Here is a 16,928-nt window from a genome sequence, read left to right as displayed (position 1 = left end):
TTATTTTACATTCGGTAGTGTATATATGTCAATGCTACTCTCACTTTGCCCCAGCTTCCCCCTCCCACCCTGTGTCCTCAAGTCCATTCTCTATGTCTACATCTTTATTCCTGCCCTGCAACTAGGTTCATCGGTGCCATTTTTAAAATTTTTTTTTAGATTCCATATATATGTGTTCACATACAGTATTCGTTTTTCTCTTTCTGACTTACTTCACTCTGTATGACAGACTCTAGGTCCATCCACCTCACTACAAATAACTCAGTTTCGTTTCTTTTTATGGCTGAGTAATATTCCATTGTATATATGTGCTACATCTTCTTTATCCATTTATCTGTCAGTGGACATTTAGGTTGGTTCCATGTCCTGGCTATTGTAAATAGTGCTGCAATGAACATTGTGGTACATGTCTCTTTTTGAATTATGGTTTTCTCAGGGTATATGCCCAGTAGTGGGGTTGCTGGGTCATATGGTAGTTCTGTTTTTAGTTTTTACAGTCAAACTTTTTTGAAAGAGTTGCCTTCTTTCTTATCTCCTTTCTACCCCTTGCAGTTTGACTTTAGCTCTTTTAATTACTTTGAGAGTGTTCAACCCAAGGTTACTCACAACCTTGAGTTGCTTTATCCTTGCAATACTTTCTAATCCTTATCTTGTCTTTTGGTAACATTTGTCATCGTTAAACTATTCCATTCTTTTTTCTTTTTTTCTTTTTTATTTTTTTGGCTGCATTGGGTCTTCATTGCTGCACGCAGGCTTTCTCTAGTTGTGGCGAGTGTGGACTACTCTTTGTCACAGTGCGTGGGCTTCTCATTGCGGTGGATTCTCTTGCTGCAGAGCATGGGCTCTAGGCACGCGGGCTTCAGTAGTGGTGGCTCATGGGCTTAGTTGCTCCACGGCATGTGGGATCTTCCCGGACCAGGGATCAAACCCGTGTCCCCTGCATTGGCAGGCGGATCCTTAACCACTGCACCACCAGGGAAGTCCTTCTATTCATTTTTAAATGTTTTCTTTCCTTACCTCTGGGATGCCATGTTCTGGTTTTGTTCTTACTTCTCAGACCATTTCTTAGATTTCTTCATATGCTTTTCTGTCTCATCCATCTGTTAAATATTGGTGTTCCCCAGGATACTTTTGTCAGCCCTCTTTATTTACATATTCTCCTTTAACAATCTCATCTACTTCCATTGCTTCTGCTGCCAGCTAAATACAGAGGACTCCCAAGTCTCTACTCTTGCTCAGATTCTTTACCATGGACTTTGAATTCATCCAACTGCCTACTAGACATCTCTAGTAGCATATCTTTCAGGGATCGTAGATCATCATCTCTAAAGCCAAACTTGTTACCTTAGCATTTGTTCCTGTGTTAACTATCTTGGTGACTTATACCGTAAGCCATTTAGTAGGCAACTACCTAGAAATTTAGGCGTAACATCAACATCCCCTGTTGTGATTAGTTCCGAAATTCTATCAATCCTGCTGCTTTAATTTCTTTTCACTCTATTTACATCTTTTCTGCCAACATTTCATTTTCAGGCCCTCATTTTAGATTATTCCCATGGCCTTTATGATGAACTGTAGAATAATGATTAGAAGCATGGGCTTTAGAGTCAGATAACCCTAGGTTTGGATCCTTACTCTATCACTTAGAATCTATATGTGCTCTGAACTTCAGTTTCCTCATCTGTAAAATAGGAGTATTAACCACTTACTTCGTAGAGTGATTGTGAGACTTCAATTTATGCCCCTTAGAACACAGTATTTGGTACATAATAAGCCCTCAACAGAAGATTGTATTTACTATTAACTAGCCTCCCTATTTTATATCTTTCTCCCTTCTGCTTAGAATATGATTCTTTAACATAAATTATTACAACTTCATGATAAAAATCCTATTCATTAGTTCCTTTATTGCCGACAGGATAATAGCCAAATAATTTAACATGGCATTTTAAGTACTTTCCATTTAAATGGAAAATGGGTCCTCTTTTTCTCTTCAGTTTTCTCTCACCACTCTCCTCCCTGTTTGTGCCTCAACTGCAATAAATTAGCAGTCTCTCAAAAGCACCTCTGGGCTTTTGAACATTCTGTGCCCTCTGGAACACCTTTCCCTATAGGTAGATAATTTTTAGTTGTTCAGAACTCAGCTTACATGTAGTCTTCTTTGAGAACCCTTCTGTGACTACTTTTGACTCTGGGTTAGGCTTTCCAACATAGCACTCCTTACATTCTGTTGCGGTTGCCTGTTCTCTTGTCTGTTTCCCCTAATGCTTTGTGAGTCTTTGAAATTAAAGGTCAAGGAATGTTGAGGTTTTGTTGTTGGATGTTCATCTGCAGGAACATTAAAGGTACTGGAGGCAGTGTCCTTTTTACTACTCTGCACAAGATGATCTTATTCCTTCTTCTGAATATTGCACTCATTTTAGCAAGAGGAAATATGTATATTTGGGATGTGAAGATCCCAAAAAGGAATAAGTACGGTCATCTGTACAAAATAGAGTAGTTTAAAGAATTTTAGTTTCACAGAGTACTTTTTAAAAGTGATTTCTACATCAGCCTATGCTCATTTAATTACTCTTCATTACTATTTTAAATATTGATATCATACTGAGTCATCTGCATGCGTCTTGCTCATTAGTCAGTGAAAAGAACGTGAACTCTGATATCAGACTGTCCTGGTTTCAAACACTTGCTAATAATAACTACTTCTTCTAATCAATATAAATATGAAATTATGTAACAGCCCTCATACCAGTGCCTGGCACATTATAGGTACTTGATAAATTTAAATTTCCTTTTATACTTTTTAAGTGTTTCATTTTGAATATTATATGGCCATCTGATTAAATCCTATTCACCCATCCAATCTTAGATTAAAGGCCATCTTTCTATGAAGCTGCCTCCAACTCAGCTCTTTCTGCTACAGTTAGAGTTAACACCAAAAAATTAAACACTTAATTACTCTCTAATTGGTCTAACTCCCTGCTAAGATGTTAACTCTTTGAGAACATGGACACTATCTTAAAGTTATCTTTTCCCCTTGACATTTTGCAGAGTCCTGAGAATATGGGAGTACATGTTTATTGCTTAATTGATTTTTTTCAGTATGCTGCTGCACTCTCTCACTTTACTACCAGCTAGTATTTGCTATAGGAATGGCTAAAAATTTTAATATCAGCCTGAGTAAACCATATTGATAAAGGAAAATATGTTGGAGGAAATCATACTGAGCATTCCAAAGCTAAATAGAACTGAGTATTCAGGATTATAAGTTTCGCTGACCCTTCCATTAAGATAACTAGGAAATAACTATATGATTTGGTTCCCAACAATAAATTTGGTTTTATGAATTTCCTTAACAATAAACTAGTTTGGCTATTTTCCATTTATTATTTCTTCTGGATCAGTTTTCTAGGATATTGTAATTCATGCTTGTAAATTTGAATGTGTCTTACAGGAGGATTTGTTGGTATTGAGGAAAACAGTGAAATCCTTTTTGGCTGTTTGCCAACAGTGCCTATCTAATGTTAATACTCCAGTGAAGGAACAGGTAAGAAATTGTCAGTTAAGAGCTCTCAATAAAAATAACTCAAATGAGTTACTGAAGAACAGTAAGAAGATGTAAATTTTTTTTAAGAAGATGTAATTTTTTTTTTTTTTAAAGACAGTGAAATAGAAAGTCTTTATTTATTTATTTATTTATCTATGGCTGTGTTGGGTCCCCGTTTCTGTGCGAGGGCCTTCTCCAGTTGTGGCAAGCGGGGGCCACTCCTCATCGCGGTGCGCGGGCCTCCCACCATCGCGGCCTCTCCCGTTGCGGAGCACAGGCTCCAGACGCACAGGCTCAGCAATTGTGGCCCATGGGCCCAGCCGCTCCGCGGCACATGGGATCCTCCCAGACCAGGGCCCGAACCCGCGTCCTCTGCATTGGCAGGCAGACTCCCAACCACTGCGCCACCAGGGAAGCCCCAGAAGATGTAATTTTTTATGACAGTTCTTAGCATGCAGGTTTATCCCTAACATTTGTGGCACCTGGGACAAGAATATAGATGTCTGAATATTTAAGTTATAAAGTAAGCTAACCCGTTACACATCTTTGTACCTTGACAAGTATACTGTCATAATGGCCTGGAAGGCCAGGTTCAAATTTAGAATTCTTGATTCCTAAGAGTTCTATACCAGAACTTGGAGGGTTGGGGAGCTGGCATAGGGTCCACCTTCTCTTCTCACCTTCAGCTCTTTCCCACACCAGGTAGAACTCCTCACACATGCATATGAACAATTCAGCCCCCATATCCAAACTATCAACATCACTTCCTCAAACAGCTGCTCCTTGATAACCCTGGGGCCTAGGAGTACACACTGGGGATGCAGTGTGTCTAGGAAAGATGCCTGTGCACCCCCTGGTAGCAGAATCAGGTCTGTGAGGGCAGGGAATTCCTGAATCCCTGTACCTGGGCAGTGATGTAAAGTAGGGGTGCAGGTGGGCATATCCCATTGGTCCAACAGACTCCTCACCCCTTGGGAAAGGTCGTAGACCAAAGAGGGTCAAAGTGGAGCCCAAGGCAATACCATTTTCACAAAGTGATTTTGTAATCTATTTAATTATACTGTTCTATTAGGAAATACTTTTATATAAAACAGATACACCTTTTCCATATCGTTTTTTATTATGATGTTGGGCTAGAAAACGAGTTTACATCTAAAAGAGTACAGCAGTACTTACCCTTTGCTATCTCTTCTTACAAATAGGTTATCCAGGTCTCTTCTATATTGAGTTATCAGCATCTAACGTAAATGGGAACAGAAATGGTCTTTCCTAAACCTTATTCTCTAAACCTTCTGAACTCAACCAGTGCTGTCTAAAAAGTACCTAGCTCAGGACATTTAAGCCAAAAATTCAGTGTTTCTGCATCCTCACTGTTTGGTGACATGCAAAAGTATGGCCTCAGTTAAAAATATATATTCTCCTGGATTCCTTTCATGTTCTCCTCTTTTCAAGTGACTCAAATAATGTATTTCATGGCTGTGTACTTAGAGCATGAACTGCCATGAGTCTTGCTGGAGGTAAACAACCAAGTATACAGCCATCTCCAGATACATTCCAAAATTATGTTTTCCCATAGAAGTCAATTTTTAGAAGGGGGTGAGTGGATTGTTTTGAGGTATCAGAGCCCTCAGTTATTCCATAACAAAATCTTTCAGTTTCAATAAACTGATAATACAAGTTTATTTTGTACCATCCATTAAATAGGATAAATGTGGCAACATAACTATAATACTTTCTCTATGGGGAAATATATTGAAAGTTTCTTTATGTGATTACATTTGTTGGGAAGCTTTCAGTCACTGGTTTTTATGTGAATGATCTTGAATTCAATTTTAACCTACTGTTAAAAATTTTATTTTACAATAGATTTTTTTAAAGAAGAATCCAAAATAGGAGCTTACAGATTTAGAGTACTACATTGTAATTTGTTGAATTATACAGTTTGTGTTAAGATTTATGCTTATTATTTGATTATGCAGTATAAGATTGATTTGTAACATCTGTCATTAATTTATTATATCAATTTTGTATTTCCAGAGTTGAGTTTAACTCATATTTTATGAGTTCAAGTCAAAAATCTCTTAATCAACTGTTTTGAGTTAATACAGCCAAGTAAAAGAAATAGGTTATATTTAGGGGGGTGGAGAGTCTTAAGTATGACTAGTATGTAATGAGACAGAATAATTTTATTCAGTTTGGAAATTAAAATTAAGTAGCTGCAATTTGAATACTCAGAATTTCTATTATGGTACTGTTATTGAGCTGTATTTAATTTAGTATATTTTCATTAACATTGATTTGTAGTTACAGCTACATTTGTACAATATTTTACTGATGAATTTCCTTTGCATTCCAGGCTTTCATGTTACTCTGTGATCTATTGATGATTTTCAGCCACCAATTAATGACAGGTGGCAGGGAGGGCCTTCAGCCTTTGGTGTTTAATCCAGATACTGGACTTCAGTCTGAACTCCTCAGTTTTGTGATGGATCATGTTTTCATTGACCAAGATGAGGAGAACCAGAGCATGGGTATTTGTAGCTATCATTTTGTCAATATTGATCTTGTTTTACCAACCCCAAAAGATATGAGAAAAAATTTCAAATTCAATCCTAAAAAATACTACAATTTCTCTCTTTAAAAAAAAAGTGAATACATTCATGTAGTTCAGAAACCAACAAGAATAAAAATATACACGGTGAGGTGTCCCTGCTTTAACTTTAACTTAGTACCTTAAAGATCTTTCCCCATCACTACATACAGAGCTTCCTTATTCTAATAGCTACATAGTATTTTATTATTTAAATATAGCATAATTTATATTATTCATCTCATATTGATTGACATTTGGCTAGTTTCCAATCTTCTATTATAATCTATGCTATAATGAATAATTGTGTACATTTGTCATTTCCCACATGTGTAAAATGTATATTTAGGATAGATGGTTTTTTTCTAATTGAACTGCTTCCAGGTTCACAATTTTTCTAAAGGAAAGCATCTGAGTTCCTTTCTGCTTCTGAGTAGTGATCATATATTACTTAAATTAACAAAATGTGACTCTAAGATACTAAGTGCTAAAAGAATGTTATCAAACCTCACCAGTCAAAATTGTGCTGAGCCTGCAGAATGAAAACTTAGTAAAATTAGACTGAATATAAATAATTATAAATAAATATTATATAGGTTATTTGTGAAATAGATAATCTCTAAGATCTGTGGCATATCAGATCCACAGATCTACCTGGTGCTATTAGAATGTTCTTTATTTAACAGAACATTTTAGAAAATACTGGGCTGTGAACAAAGGATCTTTATTTTGAGCTCATATTAATCTCAGGAGATAAAATTTACCTTCTACTTATCTTAAGCAAAAAGATTTCCAACTTCTCAAAGCATTGATGCTTCACAGCAGGACCAGTTAATAGAAAGGGAAGAGAAAAGTTGAGAGTAAGTTTTTTTATGAATATATACATGCAAAGAAGGGAAGGAAGAACACTGTTCCTAAATAAGGGCATGCCAAAACATGAGAGGGTCAGTACAGAGCCTGAAACAAATGTGTTAACTTTTATTGTCTGTGGCCTTGTGGAGAAATTTTTCTTGGGATTAGAAATAGATAAACCAATAGGGCCTTAGAATCTAAAAATTGAGGAATAAAGACTACTTGTTTGAAAGCATTTGGTAAGGTTTTGTTTAAAAAAATGCATATGTACATTAACATGGTTTGCAAAATATACTTTCTCAGCTTACAGTGTAATGATGTTTAGGACAAGAACTGAAAACTAACTCCTCCATATAATTTCCATTACTCCCCATATATTTTTCTAAAAGAAAACTTTTTCCCTGTGTCTTAAAATTTTCTAGAAATTTCTTCTCTGTAGAAATACATTAGCACATAAGGAATATTCAGATAAGAGAAGACAGCATTTTAAAGGTAAACAGAACAACAGTATTATTATGACGAAAGTATCAGAAAAAAAATCTATATGGTTTGTTTACCTTACTCAATCTTTGCTATGACAGTCTCCCAGAAGACAGAAACCTTAGTGCCTACTAAGTGTTTAATAAATGTTTAACTAAATATAGCATCCTAAAATAATGAGTATAACTAACAGTTTTTATCCTATCTAAAACTGAATTGTACCTATTTGTAAAGTTATAAGCTGGTTTTTTATTATGCAGATTGTCTACTTTGTTTTACCTTGGATAAAGGGCCAGAGTTCATAAGTAATTTATTTTCTGTGGTTAGAGGGTGATGAAGAAGATGAAGCTAATAAAATTGAGGCCTTACATAAGAGAAGGAATCTACTTGCTGCCTTCAGCAAACTTATCATCTACGATATTGTTGACATGCATGCAGCTGCAGACATCTTTAAACACTACATGAAGGTATAGTTTTACAGTCTTTTTTTAAACGGGTAAAAGGATATTTATTTATTAAGATAGTAGTTTCATATTCTTATTTTTCTCCTTCCACTTAAGTGGCAGAGAAGTTTGCAATTAAAAATGAAAGAATGATGAATAAGCTAAAATTGACAGCTTTTACCTAAATATTATTGATGATTTTCTGACATATTTAAAATTCCTCTCTTTTATATATGAGCTTTTTATCACTCTATACTATTATATCAATTCCATAAAGTAGGAGTTGCTTACATTTATATGAAAGAATGCCTTTTTATTTTCATGAGGCCATGGACTCTTACAGAAGAAAGCTAACTCTCTTGCCTTTGAAATCTCTTCACATATATTTATAAGTATGCCTACTACTGTGTTGCCAGGCACTCAAGTTACAAAGATTTTAAAATTCCTGCTCCAAAGTGGTCTAAAGCTGGGAATAGTCAAGTAATTAGACAGTTGCATTTATACAGTATAATAGAAGTACGTATAGGGGTTCCTGGAAATATATAAAACAGATACCCCACTCTTAAGAAATATGAGGGTTAACGAAAACTGCTTAGAAGTGCCTTCTGAACTAAGTCTGAGACGATAAGCATAAATCAGCCAGTCAAGCAAAAAAGTAGTGGGAGGACTTTTAGGCAGATTGGACTTCGTGTACAAAGCAAAGGAAATGAATTGTTTGGGGGAAATGCCAGTAATTTGATATAGCAACATAGATTGCTTATGAGAATGGAGCCAGAGGTAAGATTTAAAGAAACTGACAGGGTAGACCTTATATGCTGTGTGAGAACTTGGGATTTTTTTCCTGAGGGAGGTAAAGAGATGTCGAAGGGTTTTATACCATTCTTTATATGACAGGATTTTGATAGGTTGTCGCCCTCCTGGCTGCTCTCCTTTCCAGAAGCTGCATTTTGTTTCTGAACCACAAAAAAAGCAGTGCTCAAAAATCTTTGATACAGCCTAAGAGGCACACTTCTCAGTTTACGTATTTTGGCCTTGTTCTTATGTCAGAGACAGTATTTTATTTTGCCCATGTTCAGAATATTGTGTATTCCATTGAGTCACATGTTTATGTCCAATTCTAGTTATGACATAGTAACTAAGTCATCATATTTTGCTAAACAACTGCAATGTGATGAGCACTGTGTTTGTAGCCAGGGATTTAAATAAGACATGATTTCTGCACTAAGGAGGTTACAGATTAACAGAGAAACTGAAATGTAAACATAATATAACATGCTAATAATGAATAGCTGCCTGTGTTCTATGCCATTTATATTTGAGACACTGTTCTAAAGCTTTTACATTATCTTTGTTGATTACAGTAACTCTGTGAGTTAGGAAATAATATCATATTTACAGATAAGGAAATTAAGGCTCAGAGAGGGTAAATAACTTTCGAAGATCCACACAACGTTTTTTTATTATTTATTTATTTATTTACTTACTTACTTACTTACAGACTGCGTCGGGTCTTAGTTGCAGCATGCAGGATCTTTCGTTGCAGCATGCGGGTTCTTCATTGCAGTGCGTGGGCTTCTCTCTAGTTGTGGCACGCGGGCTCCAGAGTGCATTGGCTCAGTGGTTGCGGCACGAGGGCTCCAGAGCGCGTGGGCTCTGCAGTTGCGGCACGCGGGCTCTCTAGTTGTGGCGCATGGGCTCAGTAGTTGCGGTGTGCGGGCTTAGTTGTCCTGCGGCATGTGGGATCTTAGTTCCCTGACCAGGGATCGAACTGGTGTCCCTTGCATTGCAAGACCAATTTTAACCACTGGACAACCAGGGAAGTCCCCACAGAACGATCAAAGTAGCAAAAACTGGCATTCGATTTTAGGTTTGCCTAGCTTCAAAGCTTAGATCTTTCCACTAAACCATAAAGCCTCATCATGATTACTGTAGTGATAGATGTATAAATTACAAAGCAAGTACAAATAGAGACAAGTGAGCAACCAGAGAAGGCTTCCAAAAGTAATGTCGAAATGGGGTTTGGTTAGATGAATATGAGCTTAATATGGTTTTCCTTGTCATCCCATAGCAATACTGTCTTGGTTTCAAGAAATAAGCTTTATCATCCTTAGCAATTTTTACACTCCTCTGTTCTTTCTACGCTTTAATCTTTTTGTGAATATTCTAATAGTTGTTTGCTATTCTTTATTATACATCCTTGTCTATTTGGCTTTTTGCTTCATTTCTCTGTGTGATCGTTAAAAATCTGAATTTATTGTTAATCTACCTGTCGAACCACTTTAGTGTTCTCATATATCTTTCTCTTTTTATCTGCATTGAGATAATTTTTAATTGCACTGAAAGGATGATTCTTTCGAGACATTTCCCCTTTTTTTTGCACCTCACATCATGGAAGTATACCCATCTTCTTGAAGATTATAAAAATCCAGTTGTCAGGCTAATATACTCACTTCTTTACATAGGTTATAGGTTTTATGCTCTAGCTTGGAAGTAACATCCAGATTTAATGGTCTCAAAGTTTTTCCTAATTATTTACTCACAAGGAAAACTCTTTAAATCCTGTGTCCAAAAATTGAATTATAGAGAAATTAGTTGAATTTTTCTTAATCACTGTTGAAGAAGTCAGTGTTTTTATTTTTTATAATGGTAAAATATAGACATGTTATGGGGGATGATGAGTGCACAAAAGTATTCAGTGAAAACTTAAATCTATTACTGTAATCTACCCTTCCCTTTATTTAGGCCTACTCCCCAGAAGTAAGCAAGCAATTTTAACTGTTTTGATTTTAGCTCTTTAAGATGTTTCTGTCAGAGTTCTATTTCTTGATTTGTCACCTTTTAAATCTATTGAATCCATGTTGTAAAGAATGAGGAATTTTGCTCACCTATATCACTTCTTCTCCTCTTTGAATTCCCAATTTTTTAGTTTTATTATTATTAGTTATTTCATAATTTTAAATATCAAATGTGTATTCCTTTAACTTTAGACAATATCTTTTAACTCTCATTAGGTTTTTAAGATGAAAAATTAAACACCTCTGTACTCACCTTTCCATTTCTTTCATCAGCCTATTATTTATCTCATTAAATATCAACGGTTTTAAAACTATGTTTTTTTCTTTTTCTCACAGTATTACAATGACTATGGTGATATTATTAAGGAAACACTGAGTAAAACCAGGCAGATTGATAAAATTCAGTGTGCCAAGACCCTCATTCTCAGTTTACAGCAGGTAAGAAATTTGAAGGGAAAGAGATGAAGAGTAGAATTAATATTATTGAGCACTTCTATGTGCTTATTATTATGTGCTAGGTATCTTACCTCATTTAAATTAGGTCATTACATTAATACATTACTATGGATACTTTCTGGTACAAAGATGTGTTATGTGTCTTTTCTTTAGGAAGACAGTCCTATAGTTCACATTTCAAATAGATGAAATCCTAAGGTGATCTATTCTTAGACCAGATGAAATGCCAAATTGGATATTTTGAAAGTAATCATTTTTAAAGAAAAAATTTAAAAATACATTTTTAAAGTATTTAATAAGGGAAGGGGCAACAATAGTATCCAAAGAAGAAAATATGTCACATGTATTGCCTAACTAAGATTTCTAGTAAATGCCTAGTATTAACGTAGAGATGGGAGAGTTGGGGATGGCTGTAGGTATGTATGTATATATCTAGCCTATGATAAAGGTCAGTGGGGAAAGGATCGGGCCTATTCAATAGGTGATAGCCCTACATAACATGTACCCAAAATAACTACTAGGTGGATTACATATAAATATTAAAAATTAAAAGTTTATAAGAAAACAAAAGGATATTTTTATGTCCTGGAGTAGGGAATTCCTCAAGGAAAGAAGCCACAATGTAAAAAATTGATTATATATATATATATACTTACACAGATTTCTACATCAACCAGCACTCTGAACAAAATTAAAAGAACAGTGACAGATTGTGGGAAAATATTTTTAATCATACATAGCAAATCCTACAAATCAGTAACAAAGGTAGATAAATCCCGTAGAAAAGTGAGCAAATGAAAAGCCACTTTTCAGAAGAGGAAACTTTAAAAAGCAGTAAACACATGAAAAGAGGCATAACTTAATTAATAATTAATATAATACAGATTGAAACAAGGAGACATTTATCACTGCCAAATAGACTGGCATGAATCTAAATGATAGATAATACCAATGATTGTTAAAGATGTGGCAGGAAAAGGTCCCTTGTGAAAGCAATTGCTCTTACCTTCTTGGAATATAATTTTGCAGTATATTTCAAAATTTAAGGTATACATTCCTTTTAAACCAGCATTTTTGCTACTTAGGTATCTACGTAGATACATGCAGGTGTGCACAAAAACGTATATGTGAAAGATGTTGTACTGCAACAGTCTGTGTAATATTGCAAAATTGGAAATAGTCTAAATGTCCATCAACAGCGGAATGGTTAAATGAACTGATACTCTGAAGTAGCTAAACGATTTTTAAGACAAAATATTAAGTGAAAAATAGCAAGTTTCAGGATAAAATATATAGTACAGTACCATTTGTGTAAAAGTTAAAACTTTATATATGTAATATATTAATGTGTCTAAATTAGTCTAGAAAACTTTCAAACTTTAACATTGATTATCTTTGGAGAGAAGAATGATATATAATGGGAAAGAGAAAAGAGAACTTTTACTTTGATATTTGTACAGTGAAATATATTCTTTGTAATTTATTTTAAATGTAAATTTTAAAGTTAAAGGCTATTGTATACAATTATCTGTGAAAACATTTTAAAGTTTAAGAATTTATAAACAATTATCTATGTATAAATTTGAAAATCTCTGGAAGAACTGCTGTTTCTAGTCATGGCAGAGTAAGTAGTTTAAGCTGGTCTATTGCTAAAGAAACCTAAAATGGTAGACAACATAATTAATAGAAGATAAGAGCTATTTCAGTGAAATGGTGTGATTAAAGTGTATTGAGAGATTGGGAGATGAGGAAGTGAAGAAAACAAATGTAAACAATACTCAGAATCTTTGTGTAAAGAGAATGAGAAAAACGTGTTGGTAGCTGGCAGAAGAGATGGAATTAAGAAGTTAGGGTTGGTTGTTTGATTTTTAAGATGCATGCATCTAACAGAGAGGGAATAGTTAATGGATTCAGGAGAAAGCAGTAGCTCAGGACCAAACCACTAAGTAGGTAAAGGACAGGGAGATTCAGTACATAAGCAGGGAGTGGCTTTAGATGAAAGCTTGGGCTATCTGTCTCATAATAGAAGGGAAGGCAGATAATCTTAAGTGTCTGACTTTGATGACAGAATGATGATTGCTTTTATATTCTTTAGTACTCCAGAGTTTTGTTTCTGTTATTTTGATACAATATATGTAATGTTTATGTAATTATAAAACCTCTTAACTCAGTTTAAGAACTTTTTTGTATATTTTGTTATTGGGTGGGAAAAATCACCCCATATATTTTAATGGTCTTCTTTTACATAATGTTCTTGTCTAAGATGTAATAAGTGAAAAAACAAAGTTCTGAGCCCTGTATTTCATACATTACCATTCCTGTGAAAACAACAAAAAGAATACATAGATGTTTATGAATACATAGTATATTTTTGTAAACATATTTCCTTTTCCCAACCCAAAATGTGTTCCTTTTTGATAAAAAAGAAATTCCGGTTTGCATTTAATCACACAACTAGCATGAAAATGAGCTCAAGAAATAGTAGATGACTTGGAGAACAGGAACAGTGTGGCTACTGTTAGTACAAGGAGGGAAATATGTATTTTACCATATGGCTTTTAAATATTTTTAAATTATATTACTTATTCTAACAATAAATAAATATTTAACTATAGGTTTTTTCCTCTTTTTTTTTTTTTCTTTCTACCAGTTGTTTAATGAACTTGTTCAAGAGCAAGGTCCCAACCTAGATAGGACATCTGCCCATGTAAGTGGCATTAAAGAATTGGCACGTCGCTTTGCCCTTACGTTCGGATTGGACCAGATCAAGACACGAGAAGCAGTTGCCACGCTTCACAAGTGAGTGAGCTAAATAAACACTCTGTTATATACAGTCTGGTTTACTGGAGTTTACCGGAAACAACTATTATATGACCAATTTTTTAAGTGACAAATGTTAGAATTTTCAAGTTATGAGAACTTTAGAGGTTGTCTAATCTAGTGATTCTCAACCAGGAGGGTTTTTTTTTTTTTTTTTTTTTTTTTTATTTATTTATTTATTTATTTATGGCTGTGTTGGGTCTTCGTTTCTGTGCGAGGGCTTTCTCTAGTTGCGGCAAGTGGGGACCACTCTTCATCGCGGTGCGTGGGCCTCTCACTGTCGCGGCCTCTCTTGTTGCGGAGCACAGGCTCCAGACGTGCAGGCTCAGTCGTTGTGGCTCACGGGCCCAGTTGCTCTGCGGCATGTGGGATCTTCCCAGACCAGGGCTCGAACCCGTGTCCCCTGCATTGGCAGGCAGATTCTCAACCACCGCGCCACCAGGGAAGCCCCTGGAGGGTATTTTTAATTTGAAAAATAGTTACTTACTTCACACATTTTTTCATCTTATAAAGTATAGAAAGGAAAGTTTAACAAGATGTTCTTATCTGGTCTATTGGTGAGAAAATGTTGTGGGAGACATAGGTTTAAAAGCACTGTGCAACTTCATTTCATAATGGAAACCTCATTTCATAATGGAAAACTGAATGACAAAAAATTTTAAGTATCTTACAAAAACTCAGACACCTGCTTGGTACCATGACCAACTCTAAGAACCAAATTTTCTAACAATCTCAGTATCTTTCCAGGGTATTCTGTTATCTCTAAAAGCTACACAGGAATTTAGCTTTGTGGGTGTTTAGCTATTTCTTATTATTTTTCCCAATATAAGTTGTGAAATATATGTTCACAATATAAGTTGTTTTCCACTGTAAATAATAAAATTAAATATTATTATGCAACTGTGTCATACAAATTAACATTATTTTACCATTTGAATTTGTCAGGTTTTACTACCTTCAGTGATGATTTTGCTGCCTTCCCAACTATTTTTGAAATTCTAGCCCATTGAAGAATTATACTAGCTGTTTGGAAAAATAAGACAAAATTTTCTTTTATTTCAGGGATGGCATAGAATTTGCCTTTAAATACCAAAATCAGAAAGGACAAGAATATCCGCCTCCTAATCTGGCTTTCCTAGAAGTACTAAGTGAATTTTCATCTAAGCTTCTTCGACAAGACAAAAAGACTGTGTAAGTTGCACGTTGCAGGACAAGTGGCTTTTATCATGACACCATTATAATTTTAAATGTTTAATTTTTGAAAAAAATCATCTAGATATAATTACTCTTGGTAACTTAGGCTCTGATAGGTTGTTTTAGGACAGCGGTCCCCAACCTTTTTGGCACCAGGGACCGGTTTCGCAGAAGACAGTTTTTCTACGGATGGGGGATGGGGGTGGGGAATGGTTCAGGTGGTAATGTGAGAGATGGGGAGTGGCAGATGAAGCTTCGCTTGCTCACCCGCCGCGCACCTCCTGCTGTGCGGCCCGGTTCCTAACAGACCCGGGGGTTGGGGACCCCTATTTTAAGGGACTATAATTTTCTTTCAAACTTTTATATAGTTTTTCTTTGATTGCTTACCTTTCAGTACCCTAGAATTTGCAAGTGGAAATGACTTCTTATTCTCTAATTCAAAGATCTGTGAACACTGGCTTAACTATTGTGGAACACTTTCTTCTTTCCTTTTATATTAATTATATTTTAGTTTTATTTTGTTTTTGACTTGTTTCAAGAAGATTGAAGGTCCATTTCGCTTATAGTTTTTTTTAGGATGCTGTTCAAGTCTTCTATTTTCTTTTGTTCAGTTGTTCTATCCATTACTGTAAGTGGGGTATTAAAGTCTCCAAGTATTTTTACTGAATTGTTATTTCTCCTTTCAGTTCTCAGTTTTTGCTTCATGTGTATTTTGGGGCTCTGTTGTGTATATATGTTTATAATTGTTATGTCTTCCTGGTGGATTGACTCTTACTTATCACTATAAAACGTCCTCCTCTGTCCCTAGTAATTTTTCTCTTAAAGTCTATTTTGTCTGATACTAGTGTAACCACTCCAGCTCTATTTTTGTTACTATTTGCATGGTATAGCTTTCTTTCCATCCTTTCACTTTCTGCCTTTTTGCCTTTGAATCTAAAGTGTGTTTCTTGTAGACAGCATATACAGGCATACCTCAGAGATATTGCAGGTTCACTTCCAGACCACCACAAGAAAGCAAATATTGTAATAGATAAAGCAAGTCACATGAATTTTTTGGTGTCTCAGTGCATAGAAAAGTTATATTTACACTCCACTGTAGTCTGTTAAGTGTGCAATGGCATGATGTCTTAGAAACAGTGTCCATACCTTAATTAAAAAATACTTTATTGCTTAAAAATGCTAACCATCATCTGACAATGCAGAGTTACTGCAAACCTTCAATTTGTATAAAATGTAGTATCTGCAAAGCACAGTAAAGCAAAGCACAATAAAATGAGGCACGCCTGTAGTTAGATCATGTTTTTACTTTTGAAACAATCTCTGCCGTAATAATTTCTATTTTTTATATGTCTGTGCCTTTGTTTTTTCCCTCTTTTATTGCCTTCTTTTATATTAAATGGCTATTTTCTAGTGTAACATTTTAATTCCTTCAGAGATCTTTAATTATATTTTTTAGTTATTTTCATAGGTGTGGATATGAAATACCATCTGCTATCATTTCCTTACTCTAATACATCTTTGCTGTCACACACTTTTTTTGTGTACATTGTCAAATACACATTTCTATGTTATTGTCCCAGTGACAGAGCAGTGCATAGTTTTATACAATTGCTTTTTTAAATCAGTGAAAAGGACAAAAGATAAGTATATATGCAATTATATTGTCCTTTATGACTACCTGGTAATTACCCTTCAGCACTCTGTTTTTTCCTGTAAATTCAGATTACTCTCTGATTTGTTTTTAGCCTGAA

The 16,928-nt window shown here is 35.1% G+C and overlaps 1 protein-coding gene across 1 annotated transcript in view; it reads left to right on the top strand.

Moving 5' to 3' along the window:
• The window catches only part of STAG1 (stromal antigen 1), a 425,667-nt gene that overhangs the window by 396,059 nt on the left and 12,680 nt on the right, over window positions 1-16,928 (top strand). The window contains 6 exon segments of the mRNA XM_036851044.1: window positions 3,455-3,547; window positions 5,904-6,078; window positions 7,797-7,936; window positions 11,044-11,145; window positions 13,814-13,962; window positions 15,046-15,174. Of these exon segments, the coding sequence (XP_036706939.1) occupies window positions 3,455-3,547; window positions 5,904-6,078; window positions 7,797-7,936; window positions 11,044-11,145; window positions 13,814-13,962; window positions 15,046-15,174 (788 nt within the window).

This window comes from Balaenoptera musculus, chromosome 4 (assembly GCF_009873245.2).
Source record: "Balaenoptera musculus isolate JJ_BM4_2016_0621 chromosome 4, mBalMus1.pri.v3, whole genome shotgun sequence".
NCBI classification, from domain to species: domain Eukaryota; kingdom Metazoa; phylum Chordata; class Mammalia; order Artiodactyla; family Balaenopteridae; genus Balaenoptera; species Balaenoptera musculus.
The sequence above is the reverse complement of the archived record's forward strand: the minus strand, read 5'-3'. Positions and strand labels throughout refer to the sequence as shown.